The following is a 27,475-nucleotide window of genomic DNA, read 5'->3' on the forward strand; positions in this document are numbered from 1 at the left end:
ACAGGGAGAATTAGAGTTTGGCTACAAAACTAATTCCTAACACACCACCACCACCATCAAATCACCCACACACACAATCTTCTTTTCTAGAAACTTCGTCACTAAAGTCAACTGTGAACAAGACCAGTTCCATAACATATGCAGATAAAAACAAAGACCTGGACATTAAATTAAGGAAAGTGACAAAAAAACATAATCACACTTTACTATTAAAGAAAATATAAACTTGTGTCCAGGTGCTGTGATACATCCCTATAATCCCAGCAACTTGGGAGGCTGAGACAAGAGGATCATAAATTAATTGGAGGCCAGCCTGAAAATTTAGACCTAATCTCAAAATGTATGTTTTTATTTATTTTTAAATGGCTAGGGTGTAGAGCACCCCTGGGTTCAACCCCCAGTATAAAAAAAAAAAAAAAAGGAAGGAGGTGGAGGAGACAAGGAGGTGGAAGAAGGAAGAGGAGAAAGGGAGAAGGTGGAGGAGGGGAAGAAGAAGAAGAGTAGGAGAAGCCGGGTGTGGTGGTGCAAACTTGTAATCTCAGCATTTGGGAGGCTGAGATAGGAGGATCATGGTAGAATGCCCCTGGGTTCCATCCCCAGTACTGAAAAAAAAAAAAAAAAAGAGTAGAAGAAAGAACTGGACCTGTGTGTAGAAAATCATTTGCAACTTGATTTGAACATTCCATTTCATCGTTACATAACAGTGTGTTGGGAGCCTCCCCTATTGACAAGGTTTAGGAATGTCACCATTGCCTATTCTGAAAAGGATCTGGAAATAGTCTGGGTGTGCCCTCTCAGAAACAGCGTGGCAGCTAGAAAAAGCTTCCTAATATCGGTAGTATGTTTCCTTAAAACATGTATTTTTATTTTTCCCCCTAGTAGGGTCATTACTAGTACAACTTAAAATTCCTACTAGGCCATGAAAAATAAAATAGAAGCAAAGCTGCTTTCCTGTTTTTCTCAAAAGCAACCAGTTTCTAAGTTTAACTACCTAGCAGGTAAGAACCTTGGCATTTACCTGGTGTTTTCTACAGCACTGTTTTCATCTAGCTTAAAATCTCCATAAGAGCTGAAACATCTTCGCTATTCTGCCACACCAGTTCACTTCCAAGGAATTAACAGGCTAACAGTGACAGCTGAGGTTTAAATTGAGACCTAGCAAGAGTATTTTTTCCAATTAACTTTTTCTAAATAGAAGAAAGCTGCTACCATTCCGTTCCTGTCCCTATCTCCCCTGAGTTGGTGGGCATTCTCTGATCCTGACAAAGATGGAAAAGGAGAAGGTGGTACGCTACGGATGGACTGCCAAGTTCATGCCAGCTGCGAAAAGGGAAATACTAAAGCCACAACAGCCTTTTCGATGACCCATTGATGCCAGGCACCGCAGAAGGAAATGCACATTGGCAGGTTTTGTTATTTTTTAACTTGACCCTGACAATACCTGCTGGGCTACCTGTGCCTTCTGCCAAACAAGTGTCAGATGAGGGAGGAAGTTTGCACACCTGGTGAATTCAGCCTCACAATACCATTTGGGGGGGGGAGAGAGAGAGAGAGAGAGAGAGAGAGAGAGAGAGAGAGAGAGAGAGAGAGAGAGAGAGAGAGAAGGAACAGAGCCAAGAAATAGAATCTGGGAGGAGAAGGAAGAGGAAAGAAACAACACTTCGGAGGAATTCTTTTATGACATTTTCCAAGATCATATTACATCACCGGGACAGCAATAAGCAGGGAGAATAGTGGCCCAGAGTGTGAGAACACACCACCCTGGGCCTGTGTTTTTGTACCTGGAGCTCAGAAGAAAGCGCTGCGTCAGCCCTGTGTCTATGTTAGATTTTGATGACCTATTTGGCCGGCCTGCCTTTCAGCAGAGTTTCTAACCGCATGTAATTAAACATTAAGTTGTCTTTTAATGGAGTCTTTTCCAAAAGGGCCTTTCTTTAATTTGTTTACAATCAGTATGCCCTGTCAAAAATACTAATTGCTTTTGCCCATTCCAGTGACACTTTGGCCTTTTTTTTTAACAGCCCTGCCTTTTTAAGATTTGGGCTGACTGAGGCAATTGGAAGGGGTGCAGGAGGGGGTAGTTTCCGAGACATTCAAGTCAAAGCCAAACTTGCGAGCAGCGACTGTCACACCAGGGCCAGGACACGTGATGCCCTGTGGAGCTTCGGCAGCCACAGCCACAGCCTTGTGTTCTGGTGCAAGACAACTTGTGTGTGAACTTCACACCCGGGATGCCCGGAGGGCACCTGGGAGGCTCGCGGAAGGCGCAGCGCAGTGTGCTTCTATTCATTTGACTGCTGAGTGTTCTTCAAATGCATTTTGAACACATAGAAAGTGTTTTCATCAGAGCACTAACAAAATTCTGTTGCAGTCCCGTTTCCACACACCATTTTTATTTATTTTTATTTACTTATTTTGGGTGCTGGGGATTAAACCCAGGAACATTCTACTTCCAAGCTATAACCCCAGCCCTATTTTACTTTTCGTTTTGTAATAGGGTCTCAACTAAATTGCTGAAGCTGGCCTCCAACCTGAGATCCTCCTGTGTTAGCCTCCCAAGCACTAGGATTACAGGCATGTGACACACACACACAGTTTCCAGCACCCTTGAACCTATCAGGGTTTTCCTGACTCAGAAGTTTCTGCCTAGCCGGGCGTGGTGGCGCACACTTGTAATCCCCGCGCTTGGGAGGCAGAGACAGGAGGATCGCGCAGGTTCGAAGCCAGCCGCACGTGCGCTGGTTTAGGAGACCCTGTTTCCAAATAAAAATGTAAAAATAGGTCTGGGAGTGTAGCCCCGAGGTAGAAGGGCTTCCAGGAACCCCAGTACCACAAAAAAAAAAAAAAAAAAAAAAAAAAAGTTCTGCCTCTAGCTGGGAGTGGTGGCAACACGCTTGTAATCCCCGCGCTTGGGAGGCTGAGACAGGAGGATCACACGGGTTCAAAGCCAGCCTCAGCTACTTAGTAAGGCTTCCAGCAACTTAGTGAGACCCTGTTTCCAAATAAAATATATAAAAGGTCTGGGAGTATAGCCTGGAGGTAGAAAGCCTCTGGGTTCCACCCCCAGTAACACCAAAAAAAAAAAAAAAAAAAAGAAGAAGAAGAAGTTTCTGGTTCCATGGCAGCTGGAACCTGTAAGTTCCAGAACCAGAATGAAGCCTGGTACACAGAAGTCCCCTCAAAACTCTGCTAAGTGATGAACAGCCTATATTTATGTGATATATACGTGTGTGTGTGTGTGTGTGTGTGTGTGTGTGTGTGTGTGTAACTGGGGATAGAACCCAGGGGGTCTTCTACCTCTGGGATACACCCCCAGCACTACTTTATTTGAAAACCAAGTCTCACTATTTGCTGAGGCTGGCTTTGAACATCTAGTCCTCCTGTCTCAGCCTCCCAAGTACTAGGATTACAGGCCTGCATCACCACACCTGGTGAAGAGATATATCTTTAATGATGGACCTAACTTTCTTAAGTCCTAAAGAAAGTTTAAATGGAAACTTAATTTTGATTAAGTCTGACACCTGAGAACCATTTCCTGTAGACAGTCAAACATATACTTTAGTGTCTCTAGAGCCAGAAAAACATTATGATTTTATGATCCATCTAATTGCTCGTAAAGCATTTAGCCCTCATTGTTTGGAGATGTTTACAGCAGACGCGAGGACCTGGCAATGTGCTTGGTTATTCTTTCCGCCTCCCGAGGAGGTCAAAACCAAAGCGTCTTCAAGGCAAATACTGACTCTTATTAAGGAACGATGCTTCCTTGCAGAATGAGTGCAAATCCACATGAACTTGCAGAAATCCCTTTGGCAATAACCATTAGTGACATGACTGTCAAGAGAATTGGAAAATAAGAGTGGAGTTTAATAAGCACGCAGTTAAATAAATTATAGGTGGGATCTCAGACCTAACAGTCATTCGGTAGTGAGTCCAGCCTCCTCTAGTGCTGGACGTCCCCAGGCAGAATCACAGTGTTCTTCCCTTCTCGGCCCTACTGTTCTAAACTGAAGTTCTCACCCTTCCCCGGAGGGACTCCTCACAGCTGTGAGAGGTCCTCACTGAGGGAGCTCTTTGTCTCCATTTATTCACTCCAGATCATTCCCTTGGACGGCCCAGCTCAGGACAGTCCCGCCACGGTGGTGGCAGCAGCCCTCCAGACGCAGGGGTGGTGGTCAGGCTCTGGGTCTTTGCCCACACCTGGACTCCCCACGGGTGTCCCGAGGCACCTCGTGATTTCGCAATCTTAAATTGCTTGCTTGCAGAGACCTGTGTATTGGATTTTGAAGCTGATGACTAAAGGAAGCTTTGCTTTTTGCAAATGTGGTCCATTTGCCTAGTCAGGCTTTCTTGAGAGACCGGCTCTCTGGCCACTTAGTCATTTTCTCTGGAAATCCTTAGAGAGTTGGGTTGCCATCATCAGTAAATTCACTTGAAAAAATTCATTACCCTATTCTCTGGTCCTTTTGCCACCACCCATATTAGTTGTTAGTTGATTTGCATAGTCTTTTTTTTTCTCAATAATTTTCTTACTTTTTTTTTTTTTTTTTTTTTTGGAGGTCTGAGGATGGAACCCAGAGGCATTCGATCTCTGCGCTATACCCTCTGCCCTATTTTTTATTCTTATTTATTTATTTATTTATTTATTTTGGTAATACTGGAGATGGAACTCTTCTACCTTCAGAGTACACTCCCAGACCTATTTTATATTTTTATTTGGAAACAGGGTCTCTTAAGCCAGCAAGGCTGGCTTCGAACCTGCACGATCCTCCTGTCTCCGCCTCCCAAGCACAGGGATTACAAGCGTGCGCCACCACGCCTGGTTGTTCTTTATTTTTGAAACAGGGTCTCACTAAGTTGCAGAGGGCCTCACTAAGTAGTTGCAGCTGTCTGCGAATGGCGATCCTCGAGTCTCAGCCTCCCCTATGCTAGGATTACAAGAGTGCGACACCATGCCCAGATTTTACTTTTTTTTTTTTTTTTTTTGTACTAGAGATTAAACCCAGGGGCATTCTATCTCTGAACTACATTCCTAGCCCCCCCCCCCTTTTAAAATAGGGTTTCGCTAGGTTGATGAGAGTCTTACTACTAACTGAGGCTATCCTCAAATTTGCAATCCTCCTGTCTCAGCCTCCAAATGCTAGGATTACAGGCCTGCACTGCCACGCCCTGCTGGTACTGGGTACTGAATATAGGGGTATTCTACTACTGAATTGTACCTCTGGCACTATTTGTTTATTATAATATTAGGGATATAAATCAGAAGCAGTCTACCTCCAAGCAATACCCTCAGTCCTTTTTTTGTTAGTTGTTTTGAAACAGAGTCTTACTGGGAGTCTCACTAGGTTGCTGAAGCTGGTCCCTGACCTGGGATCCTCCTGCCTCAGCCTTCTAAGTACTGGGATTACAGGTGTGCACCACGATGCCTGGCCTTTTTTTTTTTTTTTTTTAAGGGTCTTGTTATCACATGCTGGTCTCAAACCTGCAGTTATCCTGTTTCAGCCTCCTTTTATAAACCAAGAGCTCAATTTACAAGATCTTCATTACTTGACTACTAAACTGTTTTGACTTACTCTTCTTATTAAATGTTTAGGGAGGAAAGTGGTGGTGCATGCTTGCAATCCCAGTATTCAGGGGGCTGAGACGGGAGGATCGTGCTTTGTGGCCAGCCTCAGCTACTTAGCGGGGCCCTTTCCAACTCAGTGAGACCCTGTTTTAAAATAAAGAATAAAATAATAATAATAAAAAAAATAGGGCTGGGGGTGTGTGGCTTGGAAGTAGAATACCCCTGGGTTCCATCCCCAGTACCACAAAAAAAAAAGTGTGAAAGTATTGGCAGCTCTGTTTGAGCCACAGTTAAAAGGAAATCAAACCAGGTTTTGAGAATCTTTTAAAGATAACTAACTTACATTATCTGGTAATAAACATGCCACTATCATTCTCAACTACAGTGAGAACAAGGTTAGTGCTCAGGAGACTTGGAACTGGGAATAAACTACTGCAGCAGTGGAGAAACATTTTAAATCTTCAATGAAGAGGACCAAAAATATAACTTAAAACCACAGGTGGCTCATTTTGTTACAATGTGACCACCTTGTCATGTCCGTCTTTACTCTTTCCTTCCTTCCAAATGTACTACTTGTAGATTTTTTTTCCAATCCTTATGGTGATACAGACTAATTGTGATAAAGGCAAGCACACAAAATGAATTCAGTGGCGCGGTCCTGCTGGTCTATAGTTTGATAGATACATTATACTATTACACAATGTGTCTTCTTGAATTCTTCCTGTTACATTTGCATTCCTGTCCTTTCAGTAAAATGAATACAGCCAAGAATGAGTCCACCATGGTTTCTGCCTTCTGACTCCAACTCAGTCTTGCTGGAAGGGCTGACTAGCATGACATTAGCAGTAGTCGTGACAATGCTTCAGACAACATGGGCGGAGCACTTACAACCTGCCAGACGGGCAAACGCTTTAATCCTCACCGCATTCTGACAAGTAGAGCGGTTCAGAGCTTGGGAGGCTGAGACAGGAGGATCGCGGAGGTTCAAAGCCAGCCTCAGCTACTGAGTGAGGCTGTCGGCAACTTAGTGAGACCCTGTTTCCAAATAAAGTATAAAATAGGTCTAGGAGTATAGCCTGAAGGCAGAAAGCCCCTGGATTCCATCACCAGTACCACCACCACCAAAAAACAAACAAACAAACAAACAAAACAACAACAAAAAAAACCCACGAAAACTGAGCTCTGGAAATTTGCCAGTTTTTATCTTTGAAAGACTGAGTGCATCACTTAGTCCAGTGTTTTTCTGGTTTAAGATATGTACAAACCATTTCAACACTAAGAACCACTCCTCCTGTCACCACCATCAACATCAACTTTGCTCATCGTTGTCACCATCGTCATCATGATACTGCGACACTGGACCAAGAGCACAGAGGCTTGGTCTCCTCACCATTTAGGTTCTGGGCTCTACCCAGACCACCTGTCATGGAGCACATGGACACAGTACTAAGGAGGCATCATTCTAAATTTAATCCTTTGTAGCTACTTTAATCAAGATAGTTTACCTCTTATCTGCCCAGGAAACACTGTGACTCTCTTCATAGCTGGATGCTTGTAACAGTAACACACTGGAGCTAAGGCCAGTCCTAAGCAGTAACCATACTTCAGTGTTGATTTCATGCTCCATTTCCCCTCAACCACATGAACAAACTCAGTGTTACAAAATCCGTGATTTTTTTGTTTTTATCATAATAGGTGTTTCTTTTACCAATGGTATACACTGAACCCATCCTATGGCTACTCTGTTTCCCCAATAGTAATTTTAGCTTATGTTTACTCAGTGTGTCATTTTGAGGAGAAGATGCCAAACAATGGAACAGAGTTTTAAATACTAGTTAATTAAAAAGGTAAGGAAACAAACAAGTATTACAGGAATGAAGCTCACAGGAACAACATAGTGGGGATGTCTCTGACATTGTTTGCTGAGGACTGAAATTCTGCATATGTCAAGTTAGACTCTGATCCTGTACAAGAGAGCTTATTGATAAAAATATCTAAAATAATTTGTTTTTGTTTTCACCATCAAAAACTCACTTCCAACACAGAGCTCACTTTCTTTTTTTTTGGGGGGGGTGCTAAAAATTGAATCCAGGGGCATTCTACAACTCCAAACTACACCCCCAGCCCTATTTTATTTATTTATTTATTTTTTGTAAACAAGGTCTTGCTAAATTACTGAAAGCCTCACTAAGTTGTGAAGGCTGGCCTCAAACATGCGATCCTCCTGTCCTAGTCCCCCAAGTCTGGAATTAGGGTCATGAGCTATCACACCTGGCTCGACACTTGAACCTTAAAAAAACATAATTAAAATAGCTGCAGTAAAGCCGGGCGTGGTGGCGCAGGCTTGTAATCCCCGTGTTTGAGAGGCTGAGACAGGAGGATCACGCAGGTTCAAAGTCAGCCTCAGCTACTTAGTGAGACTCTCAGAAACTTAGTGAGACCCTGTTTCTAATAAAATATAAAATAGGTCTGGGAGTATAGCCCGGAGGTAGAAAGCCTCTGGGTTCCACCTCCAGTACCACCAAAAAAATTAATTAATTAATTAATTAAAATAAAATAGCTGCAGTATTTTGCTTTTGATGTTTTTTTAAAATATCATTCCTTTCTAGATCATCTAGCACAAACACACACAAATACAATCATTTAACTAGAATATTGGGGCAGCAGGGGCAAATAATTTCACCAAGCAGTGAAAGAATGTTTCTCAGACTTCAGACTGAATACCCTGGATTATGAGGCTATGTTCCCTGTGTAGGTCAGAAAAATGCAAATAGCATTAGTTCTCCAGAGGCTTAGCCTGGTTCCCCACACAGGACAGCTTCTGTTCACCAGGACACGTCTTTTTATTCTCCATTACCCCCTCCCCTCACTTTCCTTCTCCTTCGGGCCATAAACTTAAAGTCAAATTAGTATATGTTGTTCAGTATTGACCTTACAGATTGTAAATATAAAGCCATTCTCAAAACAATAAAACCATTTCTCGGACTTTGCTTTTTATTTTTTAAGATGTATTTTCCTTGTACTATTTGGCAAAAACATTCATTGCCAAAGGGTTTTCTAGTCATAGTCACAGTGATGTCGTTCAAAGTTTATTGGGTAGAAAACGTACAGTTACCTTTCCAACCTTTCTAATTTGTATTGGATTCTAAGCTCCCACATCTTGGCCCTCGGGCATTTTCCTTGATAAAGGCCTCCTACCTTCTAGTCTAACGAAGACCAAAGACTTTGGATATGAAATTTTTAAAGTAACCACTGGAGAAGAGGCTTCAATTGTACTGGCCCAACTGGCAATCTGTGGACGGCCACATGAATTGCTCAGAGATAACACCCTTGCCTTTCACCTTGCGGTCACCAGTTTGAATCAAACAGAGATTAACAGTGTCCAAGGGTTGTTATCATTTGGTGATGGCTTGGGAGCTGATATAAAATAAATTGCTAGTATCTTGCGTCTACTTGCCTGAGGTCGCCCAGTTCAGACTATTTTAGGACCAGATCCAAATCTTGACTGCAGTGGTTACTCTAAATGGGAGCCTTGGTACAAGGATCAAATGCTAAATAAACCCATAGATTATACTTCCTCTTGCACTAATGGAAGATATCCTCTCAGACAAGGTTGAAAGTAAGCTGGAAAGTTAGAGGGAAAGGGGGAGACTGTATTTTCCGAATGACAAGCCTCTGAGTATTTAATTCTACCCTGGGTTCCCTACAGGTGATTAGACCATATAATCTTGACTAAGTCAGGCACTTCTTCTGACTTAGTCAGAAGGTCTCGCCTTCTTTAATTCTTATTTCATAAACCTTTGACAGTCATCAAACTTTGATGGAGAAAAAAGGCTTTTTATAGAGAAATCAGGGTACTTAGGCATGGTTGGTAAAAATAAAAAGACAACACCAACTTAGACTAAATTTTCTGAAAATGTTAATTAGGGCCAAATAACTCCTTCTTGGTATCAATGCAGTGATAGTTTTGTTTAAAGAGGTGTGGATATTAAAATATTTGTTAAAAATTCTTCTTATGCCAGAAGTGGTGGTGCATGCCTGTAATCCTATTACTTGGGAGGTTGAGACAGTGGGATCACAGGTTTGAGGACAGCCTCAACTAGTAGCAAGACTCTGATCAGCCTAGAAAGAACCTTTTTCAAAATAAAAATAAAATAGGGCTGGGGGTGTAGCTTGGAGGTAAAATGTCCCGAGGCTCAATCCCCAGTACCACAAAAAGAGAGAGAGAAAGAGAGAGAGGGAGGGAGGGAGGGAGGGAGGGAGGGAGGGAGGGAGAGAGAGAGAGAGAGAGAGAGAGAGAGAGAGAGAGGAAAAGAAAAAATTCTTACATTTAATTGTAAATACTACCTAACTACCTAACAAAAATCACTTTTTACTTCTTTTATTAATTTAGAATTTGTCAACTTTTTATTAATTTAGAATTTGTCAAAGGATGCCTGAACCACAGGTTAAAATCCTAGCACTAACAAAATAATGGGCAATAATTCATATGAGGTCTAACTGGGTAGAATTTAGAAAAACAAAGGTCTCAGGGACTATTGTTCATTTAAAAAGTCAGACTTTCAAAAAACAAAAAACTAGATTTAAATTTTATTGAGCTGCTATACTATCCTGTTACTGAGAAAAACTAGTCTCTATCTCCAACCTCACATTTCATTAATAACATATATTTATCATAAGAATCAGTGTGGCTTTTAATTCCAAGTGGTGAGAGAGAGAGAGAGAGAGAGAGAGAGAGAGAGAGAGAGAGAGAGAGAGAGAGAGAGAGAGAGATGGTAATGGTGGTAGTGCTGGGGCTTGAACCCAGAGGCTTTCCACCTCTGAGCTATACACTTTTCTTTAGTCTTACTAAGTTACTGAGACTGGATTTGAACCTGCAATCCTCCCATTTCAGCCTCCCAAGTACTGGGACTACAGGCATGTGCCGACACCACACCTGGTATTGCATACATACACAAAAACAAATATTCCATTCAACTGATCTCAATCTATAAAGCCTTCCTATGGACAACTACTTCCAAAGGATGCCTGAACCACAGGTTAAGAAACTCTGAAAAGGATATCAACTCCAGCATCTTTTACTAAAGTAGGCATTTCAGGCTGGGATGTAGCTCAGTGGCAAAGCTCTTGCCTTACAAGTCTACTGCCTTGGGTTTGATCCCCAGTTCCAAAAAGAAAAGAGAGAAAAAAAAAAAAAAAGACCTAAAGTATGCATTACTACTCCAAACCCTTATCAGTACACAAGGAAGGGGGCAAAGCAATGTACCCATTTCAAATGAGTAGGAATCAAAATTAGTGGTTTAATCAACTCAAATTGTACATCCTTTAAAATGGTGAATGCATGTTTATACCAAGTTTTCTACTTCTCCACATCTTAAAATCAGAGGACCCTAGCCAGTGGACAGTTTTAAGACCAAATAAAGACTGTGCTTTTAGTAAAAAGTAATTAACAAATAGACCGAGTGCTTGTTAGCCATTTAAAGCTTCAAGTGGTCATCTCATACTAGAATTTAAAATATAATCCATTTAATCAGCCATAAGAGTTGTTGAAAGGGATTTCAATTAGAAACTTGCAGATTTAAAATTAAAACTAATGTACATTCCTCTTCCCCAAATTATTTATTTCACTTTAGACTTCAATTTAAAATAAATATGTTAGCCGGGCGTGGTGGCGCACGCTTGTAATCCCCGCGCTTGGGAGGCAGAGACAGGAGGATCGCGCAGGTTCGAAGCCAGCCACGCGCGCTGGCTTAGGAGACCCTGTTTCCAAATAAAAAGTAAAAATAGGTCTGGGAGTGTAGCCCGGAGATAGAAGGGCTTCCAGGAACCCCAGTACCACACAAAAAATAATAATAATAAAATAAAATAAATATGTTTATGTTGATTTTTGCCTAGACATCTGTCTCCATATTAAAGAAAAAGAAATCCTAGCACTAAGCGATAGCAAAAAGGTTGGTTGGAAACCTTGGAACCAAAGATCACTCAAAAGTCATCAGTAGCCAAGAAGGTCTAGGGAGGGCAGGCCTTCATATGCCCCCTTTAGTGTTCAAAAGCACTAATGCAGAATTCATTTTAGGCCACCTCGTGAAACCAGCCCTCTAAACGGGCCCTGGCACCGGGTACCGCGCGCTCCACGCGCCAGCTGGTGAGTCCTCTACTTGGAACCGGAAGCGGCGGCCCAGGCCCTGGAGGCCCAGGTGGGCGCACTTCCGCCAGCACGAGGGTCCGCGCTGCCCGCGTCTCGCCGGCCCTGGCACACTCGGTTCCGGGGTGAGGGCCAGGTCTGGCGGGGGAGGCCATGCTCCCCAAGCCTGCAGCCCGCAGCCATGCCCGGCTCAGCTCCTCAGTCTTTTCACCAGAAGGAGCAGGAGGGAGGAAGCTGGGCCTCTGCAGCGGGCCCAGCGCGGCGGGCGAGGGCAGGAGTTGCCCCAACGCCCACCACCTCGGGGAGGCGCCGGCTGCCGCTCCGCAGGGGGGCGCGGCGGGCCACGTGCGGCCACCTGCCGGGCTCGACGCCGCGGGTTCGAGGCCCGCCTCCGGGGGAGGTGCCCGCCGGAGGTGCGGGCAGGGGGTCGCGACCCCCGTGTCCCGAGCAGCTGGCCCTCCGCCCTGGGGAGCCGCCTGCCTCCTGGGTACAGACTCCGGACTCTCCAAACGGCTTTAGCTCCGGGTGCCGCGCGGGGAGTGGGAGGCCCCGGGGCGATGCCCGCTGCGCCGCGCAGCCACAGGCACCCAGCTTTCGGGAACTGTTGCTTCGTTTGTTGGCTGAAAGAGAATCCTGGGCCTTCGCCCAGTGCTCAGAAACCCCGGAACCCGTCCCCTTCCCCGCGCCGAGGTTGCCGCCGGCGGGTGCTGAGCGCAGGCCGTGCGCGCCGAGGCCACGGGCCGCCAGGGGTGATGGTGGGGCTGCCGGCCGCTCCCGGGTTTGCTGAGATGCCCCGAGGCAGACCAGCGCGGGAGTCCATCGCGGCCACGCTGGCGAGGTCCTTGATCGGCAGAGCATCGCCAGGCATCGTTAAGACAGGGAAGGGAGGGACAGTGGCCGGCAACCCGCCCCCTTAGCCTACAGGCAGGGTTCTCCCTCTCCTTTCCCAGGCACTTTGCAGCTAAATCGGTTAAAGGAAGAACACTGAAGTCTCGGGCTTGGCCGGGAAGAACGCTGCTTAAGAGCATCGCAGCTAAAACGTGGTTGGGCTGTAAGCTGATAATCAGGTAGCTGTGGTCAGACACCCATTCCAGAACCTCGCTACTCAAAGACCATGTTATCACATAACGTCCATTAGGCCCCATTAATCCGCCATCAACACAACGCATTTTAGAGCCATTTGAATGTTAAGGAGATTTTTATTAATGGTCCACGAACCTAAAATGTGACTATTGGTTATAGGAGCAGATTTTAACAACTCAAGGTTGCCGATGAGTGATTTTCTGGCTTCAGTGTAACCCGAGGTCTGGTTGGGAGGGCAGGGCTTAAGGGAGAACATTCACTCTACCCAGGACTTGGCTGTAGGAAGCTTTCCAGTCTACCTTAGCACCTGGGACCAAGGGCCAGCAAACCCTCAGGGTGAAGTCACTGCTGCTAACAAGGTTCCCAAAGGGGCATCTGCTGCTCCCTTTATGAGCAGTCTGAGAGGGACAAAAAAAGCAACCAGCAATGTGTATGGTTGCAGAAACTAACATTTGATTTTTAAGGAAGGCCTGGGCTGGAAATGTCACCTAGTGATGTGAAGTAGACTTAAGAAATCCTTAATAGAAAGCCCCCTCCTATCCATCCTTACAGTAGGCAAATGAGGCAGGGGCAGTAGTGGAACAGCAGTGGATTCCGTTGGATTCATGGACACCTTTTTTTCCTTGTAATGCTGAAACAGATGTCAGTTCAAACTTTGTCGACTTACTGTTACATTTGCTGTGGGATTCTTTTTTGCTGTTGTCTTTTTTTTTTTTTTTTCTTTTTTCAAAATATGTTTCCGTCAAGAATTGAAGGTGGCAGAGATTAAGGAATACAACTGAGTCATAAGAACTCATGCTGTTTGACTTTCCTTCTAGGAGAAAAACATGATTTGAAGCCACCCAATCACTGATGATGGTGTGGTTGCCCAGACACCCACGTTTATCTTTGACCAAATGGGTTGGACTTGGTAGCCATCCTTTCTCTGAATTTAGTAATCAGTTGCAGGGTGGTTTTTTGACACAAAACACATTGCTTGCAAGAGAGTAAGTGTGATAATTCTCCTTAGCTTCGGGAGGCTTCCTTTGGTTGTGAGGACTCCTCCCTAGTAGAGGCTTTTCAAGTGCATGCCTGCTTCCTCTTTCTCTCCAGCCGCTTCTGCACACAGAAGCTTCCTCGAGTTCCTGATTTGGTTCCGTTTCTTTCAAACTGCTTATGTGAGAACAGCTCCCCATTCCAAACACTGCCAAGATTTCCTTTTCATCAAGTAAAATAATTTTTAAAAGAGCATTCTTCAAAGTCTCACATTACTATTAAGGGGCAGTTTGGAAGAGATGCTCCAAGCATCTTATACAATGTATCTCAATACACTGCTGCACCACAGTTTCACATGTAATGTTAATTCTGTCCGAGACAAATCCTATAATCTGTGCAGTTTCAAAGATGAATACTCCCCCCCAAAAATTGGGAGTGGGTTTTGTTGGAAATTTTGCTCTCCCCACATCAGGAAAAAATTTTGGGGGGCTCTCTTCTTTTGTATCGGGCTCACCCAAGGGTGGAAGTGGGGTGCATGGGAGAATCAGCAACAGGAGCTGACAGGATGCAGCAAGTTTAGTCGAGAAAGCTGGTGGAAGATCTGGGCGTGCAGACACCTGCTAGGGGTTTGGACTCTTTTTAGTGGCATGAGAGGGGAAGAGATGGCTGTCCCTGCTAATGGTTTCTAAGGTAAGAGTGAGGTGGAATCATCTTCCCGTTCTGATTGTATTTCTGTGATGTCTGCTTCCATCTGTACGGGATGTGCCAGGTCTCCCACCCAATTTCTTTGTGTTCCCCTTTTGTATGATTAAAAACATACCTCTGCATGCAGTAAATCACCATCTAACACTAGCGCGTCCGGTTTTGGATTATCGCTCTGTCCAGGTTAACTACAGCGGGGCTCTCACCCGGCATGAGCTGCGGGTCGGAACTTGTGTCCGCGCCATGGCCGGCCGCTTCTGGTTAAGTGGAGACGGAGCCAGGCGTTTGTATACAGCCTCTTTACTGCAGGTAAACGGAAGGGGCCGCTGGGTAGGGGGAAGCTGCCCGGGACGCCGAAGGGGCCTCTTTCCCATTCCAGAACCCTCCTCTGGCTCTCAGGACTGCTGCACCCAGTCCAAAAAGAACGTGGGGGTAAGAACTTAGTGTCAGAGAGCTGGAGGAAAGGGATAAGCCAAGGATAACAGTGTCTCAGGCTTCCCTTATGAAAGCGCCGGCTCAGCTCCCGGGCTCCCAGCAGAGGGCTGGATCCCCCAGAACCACTAGCCGAAGCACCTGGCCTTCCTGAGAGGGGTGCCCGAGTTCAAGGCAGGCCCAGCTGCGCCCCGTCTGCCCGAACACTGGTGGCCGCGGGCTCGGCAGGAGCACCGCGGTGGCGGCTCCGAGGCCTGTGCCTTAGGTCCCGGAGGAGCTGTCCCTCCCCAGCGCATCTGTAGCGCATCCTCCGGAGAGACCCGGCTCCGCCGACCTCGCCTTCGTGCCCTGGCCGGCTCTCCCGGCTGGTGGCCACGGCGTGTGGTCTCCGCCTCGCTCCCGGGCACCCCGAGTCCCCGGAGCTTCCTTGACTGACCCTGAACCCGCCAGGCGGGGACCTCCCTTGTCCTGAAAACCTGACTTCAGGCCTTGGGGCCGCCCCGAACCTCCCCGCACCCCACAACGCCGGGGTCCCGCGGCTGTTCTGCAGTGAGCCGGGGCTCCCAGAGCCGGAGCCAGCCCTGCAAGAGCAGGCCGGCCATCTCTCCATTTATCACCCTGCCTTGGGCCGCAAAGCCGATTTGGCGGCTGTTCCCTGGTAACTTCAGTTGCCGGTCAAGATTTAGAAAACGTAGCCCTTAAAGTGTGGTGAATCCAACGTAAACTCTGGCCTGGACCCATACCCGAGCCCTCTGCAGTCCCCCACCCCGCACCCGTGTCTGCCACCCTCGAGGACTCTAAGGCGGAGACATCCACAGCAAAGATGAGAGGAGAGGGGCCCCTAAAGGAGTTGTGAAAACGGACTTAGGACTTATCTAAAACCTGGGGGTGGGGGTGAATCTCCAACGTAATTGGCTTCATTGAATTTCTCATCTTATCTAGGAAGGGAAGGACACTCTCAAGGTGAAATGCAAAGGACCAAGAATCCTTGTGGGAAAGATAAAGGTTTGGTGCCACAGACCTTTCTAAAACCACTGCCACTGTCATCGATGCCCTCCTAAACGAAAACTATTCTTGTTAATTGCCAACATGCAGTTTAAGTAGCTCCCTGGCTCCTCTGGAGGACAGCATCATCTCAGTACCAGGGAGCACCGTTATTTGGTTTATTAACTTCATTAAATCCCATCTTGATTATGGGTGATCCGAAGCCTCCAGATGTCTCTAAACCAGGGCTCACTTCCCACTTTTCCCCTTCCTCCTGTGCCTCCGGGCAGGTGGAGTTGTTCACTTCTCCTTTCCTCATCCTTTCAAAGATGTTCAACCACTGGGGTCCAAAATAAGTTGTACAAAGGTGATGGAAAAATTAGTTTCTGGGTTTTCTTTTTTTCCCCCTCATTCTAATCTCCTTGTTTTAAGTTTCAGTGGAGAAACTGATTATGAGTAGCAGGAACTTGTCATCATTGTTTTCAAATGAAGGGCGAGCTTTCCCGACCCTTTGTGAGGCCTCCTGAAAACTGAAGGCAGTTGGTTACTCTGGATTCATTCTGCTTTGCTACTGCAAGAGAAACGCTGGGAACTTAAGACTCTGAACCTGGGAAAACCTTAAAGATTCTCAGGCCTCGATTTCACTCGGGTGTAAACTATAGTAGGATGATACCATCAGTAGGTATTAGAGAATCTTGCCTTCAAATTTTGGCTAAGTGTTGGTGGTAAAGCTATTTATTGCACTATACATTTCCTTTACTGGTAAAACAATTGACCTAATAGGCAAGATTAAATGGGGTTCAAGGGAGCATGCGCAGTCAGGGACAGAAAAATGAAATAGCCAGAAAACAAAATGGTTGTAACTGCTATCCTTCATTTAAAAGTTACAATCAAGAGTCACTTAATTTTGGTCAGATTTAAGAACACAAGAAGTTTAAAATGAAATTAAATATTGCTTTTACCTGAGGAGCACATTGATCACTGGGCCATTTGTCTTTTCTGGTGACTGGTTGGTTTAACAAAAATGCAGGTACAATTGAAAAGGGACCTCCCCCCCCAAAAAAAACACTTTAGAAAAAAAATAAAAAACCGCTGAGGATGCCTTATGTTCAACTACTGAAATTATAGGTTTTAAAAGTTTTCTGAAACTCTTTTGTTCAGAAATCATTTCTGCTTGAATTGCTTTCAGATTCTGATTACACTCCCTCCCTCTCATGTTTACCTCAGATTTTTTGGAAGTTAAAAAAAAAAAAAACCACAAAACTCCTTAACCAAATGAGAATAAAACAAGAAATTCTTGTCATTTCATTCTCATTTTCTGATACTTTTCACCCCTCTTCAGGAAAAAAAAAATATGATCTATTTCAAAGTATACTGATAAAGTGCCTAAGAAATAATTCGGGTTTGTAGCAGGGAGGGAGGAAAAGGAAAATAAGTTCCTAATGTTTGCTATCTAAATTCAATTTCAGAGCAATCCTCATGGAAGTCACAAGTTTACAAACCACTGTCATTCATATCTAGTTTATACAGAGATTAGCCAAAAGCAAAAAAAGTAAAAATTGCTACTTTCGGCTCTGCCCTACCAAAAAAATTTTAGGAAGGTGAGGCTGGATGTAGTTTTCTTGTTCATTAACAGTGATGCAAAATTAAACTAGACCCAATGTTGTGCTAGAACCATTTTAATATAATTATACATATCTGCCAAATCCAGGAAGAAAAGGTTTATGCATATATATAACTTTTCCAGTTAACATCTGCAAGCATAAACGACAGTGATCTCAGTTTAAAAATTCATCAGGGTCAGAGCAATTGACCAAAAGTCTCTCTACTGTTAGGCTTACCAACAGTAAATTACAGATGAATTAATGTCCTCTTGTTCTCTTCTCTCACTCTCCGTGTCCAGACATTTTGCCGGAAAGTTTCAGTGCAGCTCACCTCCAGTCAAAGGTAATCTTTTTAGATCAGTACTCAGTTGCTCTGAATTTTGCTTATAATTATAACCTATTTAATCACGAAGAACCCCTGCAGAGGTGGAGTTCAAGGTTGCATACAATAACAGGAGATCACAGTTTTGAAGTCTAGCACAGATTAAAAACCACAGATGTACCATTTATAGAAGACACACACTGATTGTCTCTTAAACTACATATTGACTCCTTATGAACATTATTTTTTAAATAAAGTAGTGCATCTAGGACAATCAGTCGCACAATTCACACAGCCCTGAAAAGTTTTTCAGTGCCAACTACCAGTTGGTCATGAAACGTGAATGAGCTTGAGATACTGTTCATTCCTAAGAGTCAACCAAGGATTGGCTAAAACATTGGATCACCTCTGCTTAAGAAGGCTATGACCTTCCCTCCCTTCCCTCACAACTTAGGTTTTGTTTTTGTTTTTAATTTTTGGTGGCGTTTGGTCGCACATGGCTAGAATGTGTTTGATAGATCACCTTGCAAATCAGGAAAACCAAATGACCTAAAACTATGACAGGGTCTTAAGTAGATTGGGTTGTCCATTTGGGTTGCTGGTTGGTAGGCTCCTCTAAGGCCCTTCATTTTTCCTTCTATGCCTGCCGGAACATTGATCAGAGGAGTCTGAGCATCATCCCGTCTAACTCTGTTAACCAATGCCTGGCTAAAACTGGAATGTCCAGCCCAGCATATTTAAAAATCACCCACAAAAAGAGGTTCTACAGGTCTTCACAAAACCTGAAATTTCCATGAGGATGTCTGATCTTTATAATCCAAGCAGTCAGCATTGAAATTAAGCTTCCAGGAGGCAGTTTGGTCCTTATAATCCAAGCAATCAGTGGTTGAATTAAAACCCAAGCTTGAAGCTCCATATCCCTGGGTAGAAAGAGAAGCTGGGGACTGATTGAGATGGCTGGTAACTGCATTGGTACCCATGGGACTGAGTGTGGCCCCTGGTCCAGGAAGCTGGTGATGCATAGGGGTCAGGTAAGATCCACAGTCCATGCCCCCAAAGTAGGAAGTCGAGCCAGCATATCCTTGACTGTAACCTGAAGCCTGAGTATAGGTCATGGGATAGGACCTCTGCATGCAGGAAGAGGAGGTGGACAAGGGGTCTGAGAGTGGGGAGATGGAAGCTGGGCTCCAGATAGACACAGGAGCACTGCTGCTGGCAATGGTCGGGACTGAGGTGCTAGAGGGGGGAGTAAACTGGCCACTTGTTCCACTCTCTGAACTCACTTCCCGAGCTGGGGAGGTCTTCTTCTTGGCAGGTCTCACTTTGTTTTGACCTCCGTTCTGTTGTTGCTGCTGCTGTTGGCGGCACTTAGCTCTTCGATTTTTAAACCATACCTTGAGAGGGAAAGAAACTTGTTTAACATGGATTCAGGAACTGCTTGAGGACAAGAGTGGCTCCCAGGTATGAAGCCTGTCCTGTAGGAACAGACGCGCTAAGCAGACAGCCTCCCCTACGACCAGGGACCTATTTTGAGACACTCTCATAATACTTCTGGAATTGTAAAGAAGTTGGGGAGACTATCTAAAAGAACTTGTCCCCACCTTATTCCCAGTCCAAAACAACAAAATTTAAGAGAATCCCCCCAACTGTATGACTAAAATATCTCCACCTCTCTTTTCTATTTTATTTCACCTCTACTATGCAATGCATGCAGACCAGGCCGGCTATCGTTTGGGGGGCCCTCACAATGGAAGGGATGTACCTGTCTTTGGGAGGGAAACCAATTCTGTTGTCCCATGCCAAGGACAGCAGCCTAAATCCAAACCATCTTCCAGGGAGCAATTGCTAATATGGGAGTCCGGGCTTCATCACCTTACATTTTGTCTCTCCTAGAAAGACTTGCAAGGGAAAGCTCTGGGAAGGCAGGATTCTATTGAGCCAAGCAGTCTGAAAGCCACAATTTGCCAAAAGCTTCTTTGTGGTGAATACAGTGACTTAGATGTCCTCTGCTTTGAGCTATGGAACAGACCCCACTACTGGCCTCCACGAGTTTGTGTCTTTAGACCAGTGCCCTTGGCCCACAGATTTCATTTCCTGTACTATATGCACTGGCCTTGTCAACTTAAAGCCCTGCTTGCAACTCTGAAAATTCTTTTTACCAGCCCTGTTCATGGTTTCTGCACTGAAGTAACCATGTTTGGCATATGAGAGGGCTCATCAGAGAAATGACTGGCATTTTTCTGGGGTACAAGTCATTCACTGTCTTCTCTTTTTTTTTTTTTTTTTTTTTTTTGGTGGTACTGGGGATGAAACCCAGGGGCTTTCTACCTCTGGGCTACACTCCCAGACCCATTTTATATTTTATTTGGAAACAGGATCTCTTAAGCCAGCTGAGGCTGGCCTTGAACCTGTGCTATCCTCCTGTCTCGGCCTCCTAAGTGTGGGGATTACAAGCGTGCGCCACCATGCCAGGCTTCCTTTTGGGTATTGTAACCGAGGCAAAAGTGGTGTCCCTGAGGCAAGCTCAGCACCACCAACCATTCAGAGCCATTTGTTTTCTTCCAGTGGCTCAAGCCTCAGAAGTACTAAAACTTCTAACCCACTTTGAAATAGCCTGGTGTGGGTTTTTTTTTTTTTTTTCTTTTTTTCTTTTTTGGCTCACAGTTCACACTGGCGTCTGGCACTTTCACAAGCATGTCCTTCCTGAAGGAGAGTCCCAGGTGTGTGTGTGCTTTAGGTGCTAAACACTCTTCCCAGAGAACTCTGCTTGGGGCTTGCTCTGCAGGCAAGTTGGGGTTGACTTTTTCCTCTCCACTTTAGGGTTATCATGTGCATATGTTATGTTAAATGGCCCAGAGCTAGAAAATTCTGCTCAATGCTTAAGTCAAAGAAATCACACTCTTATTGTGTTAACTTATTTGGTAAAAACACCAGCTGTTTCTACAGCCTGGCTTTGCATCAAATTTACTTGAGTATGATCTCGAGCAAGTCACTGGCTCTGTTTCTTCATCTGCAAAAATATTTAGGCTGTCCAGGTGCTGAGCTTCTTCCGCCCCTAAAAGGCCATGAAAACAAAAGGTAATTTCCATACAGGGCAAAAGAAGGGTTTAAATACCATTAGACTGCTCTTGAGATCTGCCTAAGGCAGAGTCTCTGCCCACCAGAGACCTAAGGGCTCTGTGGGCACAGCTTAAATGGCACTGTCACCTGGGCTGGAAGACTTGCTTAGAGGACTTAGTGGAGACCGGGAGGCAGAAAAGGGAGAAAGAATAGTTTACCAGACTCGGGAGTTTTGAACTTTCTTTAGGTCCTAGCAAAGGCTGGGTCTCCAGGCCCTTTAACACACACCAGGCTTGGGGGGAGGGGCAGGAGCAGGAAGGGTGGCTCGGAACAGTCCTACCTGCACTCTGGATTCAGGCAAATTGATTTTCAGCGCCACCTCCTCCCGCATGAAGATGTCTGGGTACCGGGTCTTGGCAAACAGAGCTTCCAGAACATCTAGCTGGGCGCGGGTGAACGTGGTCCTCTCTCGCCGCTGTTTCCGGGGGGTGGCTGCGGGACAAGAAGCCCAGGTCCCTTTAGGGCGGGGGAGCAGTTTCTCAGTCACAGGGGTTTCCGCGGGCCCTTAAACCCCTCCCGCCCTGCCTTCCACCCCAATGTCCTGCCCGCCCCTCCCAGGGCCTCCGCTCCCCCACCCCCAGTCGCAGGACGCGCGGCCACTGCCCGAGTAGCCCCCAACCCTGCCGGACTTCAGAGATCGCTCCGGCCAGAGGGCCAGTTGGAAAGCTAACAAAACAGACGAAATAAAAACAAAACCAAAAGAACGCCCAAATCGTCCAAAATCAACTCCCAAACCACAATACAAACAAACAAACAATCAAACAAAAAAGGCACTCGTGGAGTGCTCGGGCCTCCCAGCCCCGCGGCTCGGGGCACCGGGCGCATCTCGACGCTGCCCGCGCGGGTCTCAACACTCCCGGAGCTTTTGTTCCACCATCTTTAAAATGGGGACACTGCAGGCTCCGAGGAGGGTTTTAAAGGACGGGAAAGCCCGGGCCCCCGAGGGAAGTCTCACCTCTCCGGATTAAAGGCCAAGGACCCCGAGGCCAGAGGGGAGACCCGGGCACCCGAGAGGAGAGGGCGCTGCAGGGACTAGGCGTGGAGATGAAGGGCCCGACCTCGCGCCGTAGTGACAAGGGCCGTCCCCTTCCTCACCCACCCCGTGCGCCCCCTAATCACTCCAAATCGAGAAGCAGCGGTGTGATTTTCTGCAACGGTGGCAGTCGCGCGCTTCTTCCCAGCCCCAGTTCCTTCTTCCATCAGTAAATGCCGGTGATTTTCAGGTGCTTCTTCGCATAGAAAACCCAGTGGGGACCTCGCCTGGCGCTGGGGTGGGGGCCGCGTGACCTCCAAACCCGGTGCTGGGGGTGGGGGGAGCTGCTGGGGCTACATCCCTGCGGGCGGGGGATCCGCAGGACTCACTTACCTGGGTAGCCCACGGAGGGGTGCAGCAAGTCCATCCCCGAAGTGGTCAGACTCAGCCCATTGACAGCGTAAGGCGGTTGCTTGAGATAAGACATCATGCTAAGGTTGTTTGGAGACCCAAAGTCGGTCCAAATTGGGGGGACCCAGCCGGAAGGTCTCGAGTCGCCTGGGGTGGACAGGTTCAGGGTCCTCGGTGGGTGGGTTGGGAATGGTGGAACTAAGGGCAGAGCAAACAGACAAGCAGAGGAGCTGGTTTACTGCTTCGGGAGCAGCTTGCTCACGGTCCACCACTAACTAAAAAGAGCCCGGGCCAGGCCAGGCAGAGGCTTTTAAAGGACTGGCACCCCCCCCACCCCCAGCTGCTCTGGAACTAGAGGGGATGGAGGGAGACCAGATAAACCTGTCTTCCCCACCCCCACCCTTAACTTAAAAAAAAAAAAGAGCCCTAAGAAAGCAATTACAATCTGCCTTCCCCCAAGAACAAAACCCCACGCCTTCAAATGCACACCCGGCATTCCTATCCCAACATTTGCATAGGACTCATTGGCTGGCACAAGCTAATTGTCTCAAACAAAACTTGATTGGGGCCATTTGCAGAGACAAAGAACTCTTTGGCTAAATAAATAATACTGATAACAAAGCCCATTGGTGAGAAACAAAGAAACAATTCAAGAAATCTACCTCTCCCCAGACTGTAGCCTTTCCAGGACAGAGATTTTAATTATCTTAGCTTTTTACCACTTTCAACTGCTGCGAACCTAAAATGTCAGCGCATTTAGCATCAAAAATACCAACATGCTAAACAACAAACTTGAGAAAACTGCCCAACCACTATTATTCCACATTTGAAGTCATTTCCAGTAATCATTTTCACCTAATTAGTAGTCTGGATAATTAGATTTTGAGGTAAGTAACAGATTTATTAGGGTTTTGGAGAACCTTGATTATATGTGTCTAAAAGAGCGAAAGCTAAACAAACAAGTATTTAACTTTCAAGCAACACCCATCAAATACTTAAACATACTGCAAAAAAAAAAAAAATCTACAGATTGGCAGAGGACTTGTCAGAAAATTCTGAAGTAAAGTTAGAATCCCACCAGTCAGATAATGATAGGCCCCACATTTGCAAGTAGAAAGGGTGTGAATTTGTGGTGCAAGCTACTTCCATGTTGATTTTGATGTGTGGAGGCTGCTGATCCTGCGGGAGGCAAATTTTCGGAAAGCTGGGTGTGTAGCAGCTGCAGCAGTTTCCTGTTAACTCAAACTACCTTTTTGCACATTTGAGTTTTGAAGAAAGTAGATGCATACAGACCCAAAGTTGTGAAACTAATAGAATGTCTCCCTACCTTTTAACTCTCTTACAATCATATAAGAAAAAGAGCCGGGGGTGGGAGGGGGGATAGAAAGGATGAAAAAAAACAAAGTTATTTACTTTCTTCAGTTTAGTTCTACCTCCCTTTCTCCCAGCATAGAGGTGCAAAATAGATGTTAATATAAGTGAGGGGTTTGCAGGTCTGGCTTCGATTTCTCTGTAAAGTGGCTCTGGTCCCACAAGGATCTTCACTTTGAAACTTTGACACTATGGGAGACTGCCTCAAAATGGCGGCTACAAGATTAGGAGTTCTCTCTTACTTTTAAGAAGGTCTTACTGAGTTTTGAGGACGCTGAGTTTTCATATTTACATTGCTTAAGACGTCCAGGCACCAGTTCCACAAACAGAACTGGTAACTGCGACTTTTACCTGATTTAAAGTTGGAGCACAAGTCATGCTTCCCCACCCTAAGATATGATTTAATGTCAGTTTTAGAAATGTCCCTCTCGAGGAGTTTGTAGTATTCATCACCATAAACTAATTTAGTTGCTCCTACAACAAAGAACTCGTATTTTGTATCTCCCCCCCCCCCAGAAGTGGTTATTTGGAAGCTGTGCAAGTAATATTGCTTGAAAACAGTCGTTTATCTGTTATAACAGTCTGTACGCTGGAGTCCTTTTTCTGTTTGTTTCTTACAATCCTACTACCTTGAAAAGTTCCAAACTGCTAGAGAAACCTAAAATCCTATCCGATGTACACATGGAAAAAAAAAAAAAAAGGAGTGTTCTCCCAAGTCTCGCTCTCACCCAATAAGAAATGCCTGACACTCACACGTAGAATAAAAGTACCACATTCCAACGTCAAAAGCAGTAATAGACCGAAAGCACCGGGCCCCCGCACCTTCTGGGATTTGCCCTTATTACCCTTACAAAACGGCTAAAATTCTTAGCCGAGACTATTTTCACTTTTACTCCCGGATCCGCCTTTAGAAGAGGAAACACAAAGGCGAGCCCCGGGGATGCTCCCCGCCGGCCGCCCAGGTGCGCTCCGCACAGGCCGCGAGCCCTCCGCGCGGACTCCCCAGCCCCCCGAGGGCGCCCGTCTCCCCCGCCCGGCAGCCGAGCCCGGGGCGGGGAGCGAAACGCGCCTCCGCACCCCGAGCCTCGCGGCGAGCCCCCGGGGCCGCTCGGGCCGCGGCCGGGCTGCAGAGCCTCCAGCTAACGGTCAGCCCCGGCAATCTGTCGCCCCCTCCCCCGCCGCCCCCCTCCAAGAAGCCCATCTACCAGTTGCTCTGTCCTCGCTCAATAATAATTACCTCGTCCGAGAATTAATTATAATAAATGTTTTCTTGATAAAGTAACGAGATAATCCGAGGCGCACACGTCCCTTAATTACAGGCCGCCGTGCCCAGCTCTGCTTCTCGCCCCGGCTGATTAATTTTCTGCATCATGGAAAGGAGACAAAACTAGGCGGACTGGCGACCGGCCCGCGGCTGGGCGGGCGACGGAGAGGAGGAGCGGGAGAGCGAGGGAAGGGAGCAGCGCCGGCGGGCCTCTCCCCGGCCAACTCCGGGGGAAGTTTTCTGGCCTCGGGAACCCGCGCTGCCACCCGCGAGGAGGGCGGAAGAAACGCGCCGAAGGGGTTGGCCAGGACCATTACTGATGGCCAGGAGGAGCCCGGGCTCGCCGTGCGAGCGAGGCCGGGAGGGACCCCACCTGACTCCGGGCTGGGGAGGACTTTCCGCTCGGCTCCTCGGGAGCAGAGAACTTTCGGAGGCTGGGAAAGGTCCCGAGCTGAGCGGGAGGCCTCGGGCGCCCAAAGCCAGAGAGGGTGGAGGGCCGGGGTCCGAGCCGCGGCTCCCTCCCTCCCTCCCTCCCTCCGCAGCAGCCCACCGCCGCTGGGGCCCGCCGCTCGGCTTCCCCTCCGCGCGCCACCTCGGTCGGCCAAGCAGTCATTTTGCTGGGAATCTTGGGCACTAAAAGAAAAAAGTGCCCAGACACCGAACGTAGGCTTTCCCACGTCCCTTGACTCCACGCATCCCCACTAAGACTTCTTCCGAGTGGGCGGCGCGGCCGGCCGCCCGCCCCGGCCCGAGACCGCAGGGACCCGGCTCCGCGGACCCCCAGGCGGCGCCGCCGCGGCCGGGTGGGAGGACGGGGGCGCGCGGTGCGCAGGGGCCGCGCCCCCCAGGGCGGCTCGGACCCACCCGAGACCCGGGCCGCTCGAGCGCGGGAGGGGCCACGATGCCGGGAGGGCTGAGCTGGAGGCCTTCGGGGGAGCGGGGAGCGAGGCGGCGGTGGCCGGGAGGACGAGGCGCCGGCGCTCCCCGCCTCCCGGGTTAACCTGCGCGGCGCCGCCCGGGTCCTCGGCGCAGACCCGGGTGCGAGGGCGCCGGCCTCGCGGCCCCGGCTCGAGGAGCGTCTACCTGGGCATTCCTGCTTTAAACCATCCACCGTGCTAAAGATGCATCGTTTTGCCCGAGACTCTAAAAACGTCCTTGGGATCCATCCCAACGACCCCAACCTGGGGGCCCAAACGCAAAGATCGAAGGGAAGAGAGAAGCCCGGAATGGCTTGGGCATTAAAACAAAACCACAAACAAAAAACCCCTCCCCAACACCCCAGATTAGAGTCCCAGGATCTGCACGACGATTAGCAGGAGCGCGACCCCCAGGAGCACACTCTCTCCCGCCCGCCCCCTCCCACCCCCGTCATGCCGTCAGGTTTTTCTCAATGATCGCTAGCACACCTTAAAATTTTCAGGAGAAAAAAAAAAAATACATCCGGCCTCAGAAAAACTCGACGTTCCCGGAGGTATTGGAGATGCTGGGGCGAGTAGACAGGGACTCATCGATGCGGTTACAAACGGACAAGACAAACGGACGCTTACCTTACAACGGCATTGGAGGTTAGAAAAAAAAAATCGAATTATCCTTCAAAATCCCAATTAGCCAGCTATCCTAAAAGAAATCAAGAGTACGGAGTTAGAAACCTTGCAGCCTTCACCCTTCCATAAAAAGTCAAACATAACAACAACAAAATATATATAATATATATATATTTATATATATATTTAGAGAAGAGAAAATGTAAAAAAAAAAAAAAGTGGCCTGAGTTGGAAACGTGCGTGTGCCCCTCTGCGATACATACAAAGTAGAGAGGTAAGAGCTGCTCTAGCGAATTTTATTTTTAATAACAGTGGAGGCTGAGTTGGAGCTGAGGTCGGTTCCGCTCTCAGGGAGATTTGCTGAGAAAGCGCCTCTCTGGCAACTTTTTGACGCAAACTCTCCAACCAATGGCAGGGAGAGAATGATTGACACATCTAAGCCAGAGGGAAAATAATAAAAACACACAACAGGGGGAGGAAAACAGGCCGCCGCTGCACGGGGGACGAGCAGGCAACACATCCAGGCCTCCGACATTACCAGAATGTTCTTGAAAGACACTGGGCTTTGCTTAAAATATACATGATGGGCCCGAGCCTGTGAACTAATTGTATAATTTAAATGATGAGCAGGGAGGCCTCCCCTTCTTTTCCTCTTCCTTCCTTTACATTCCTTTCCCATCCCCCTTTTTGTTTTAATATTAGGGAAGGGGAAGGATGCCCAAACAATGTAAGATAGGCAGATTTTAAAAAATAAAAAAATTTAAGTCAAGGCTGGAGAAGGGTGCGGTGGAGATCTTGGGTTCTCCCACAAAGCACCAGCATCCAGCTCCAATGTGTGGCTCAAAGGCAGAAAGCAAACTCGACTGGCGCTTAAAAATAGGGCTGTGCTCTCTGGAACAGGCCAGGCGACCCTGAGGGCCAGGGCCCGGGGATGAAAGAGGCCCGGGAGAGAGGTGTGCGCTTGCGGAGAAGCCGGAGGTAG

The 27,475-nt window shown here is 47.0% G+C and overlaps 1 protein-coding gene across 2 annotated transcripts; it reads right to left on the reverse strand.

Annotated features, from left to right (window-relative positions):
- Positions 1-18,583: 18,583 nt before the first annotated feature.
- On the reverse strand, positions 18,584-22,393 carry OTX2 (orthodenticle homeobox 2; the record flags this gene model as incomplete). Of its 2 annotated transcripts, none has more annotated exons than XM_080706857.1 (3): positions 18,584-19,204; positions 21,211-21,362; positions 22,297-22,393. In XM_080706857.1, the coding sequence occupies 3 exons, from the start codon at positions 22,391-22,393 to the stop codon at positions 18,584-18,586; spliced, it is 870 nt and encodes a 289-aa protein (XP_080562983.1). The 2 variants fall into 2 exon arrangements, with proteins under 2 accessions (XP_080562983.1, XP_080562982.1); XM_080706856.1 differs by having other exon boundaries at positions 21,211-21,386.
- Positions 22,394-27,475: the final 5,082 nt, after the last annotated feature.

This window comes from Muscardinus avellanarius (assembly GCF_963383645.1).
Source record: "Muscardinus avellanarius genome assembly, chromosome: 12".
In the NCBI taxonomy this organism is placed as follows: Eukaryota; Metazoa; Chordata; class Mammalia; order Rodentia; family Gliridae; genus Muscardinus; species Muscardinus avellanarius.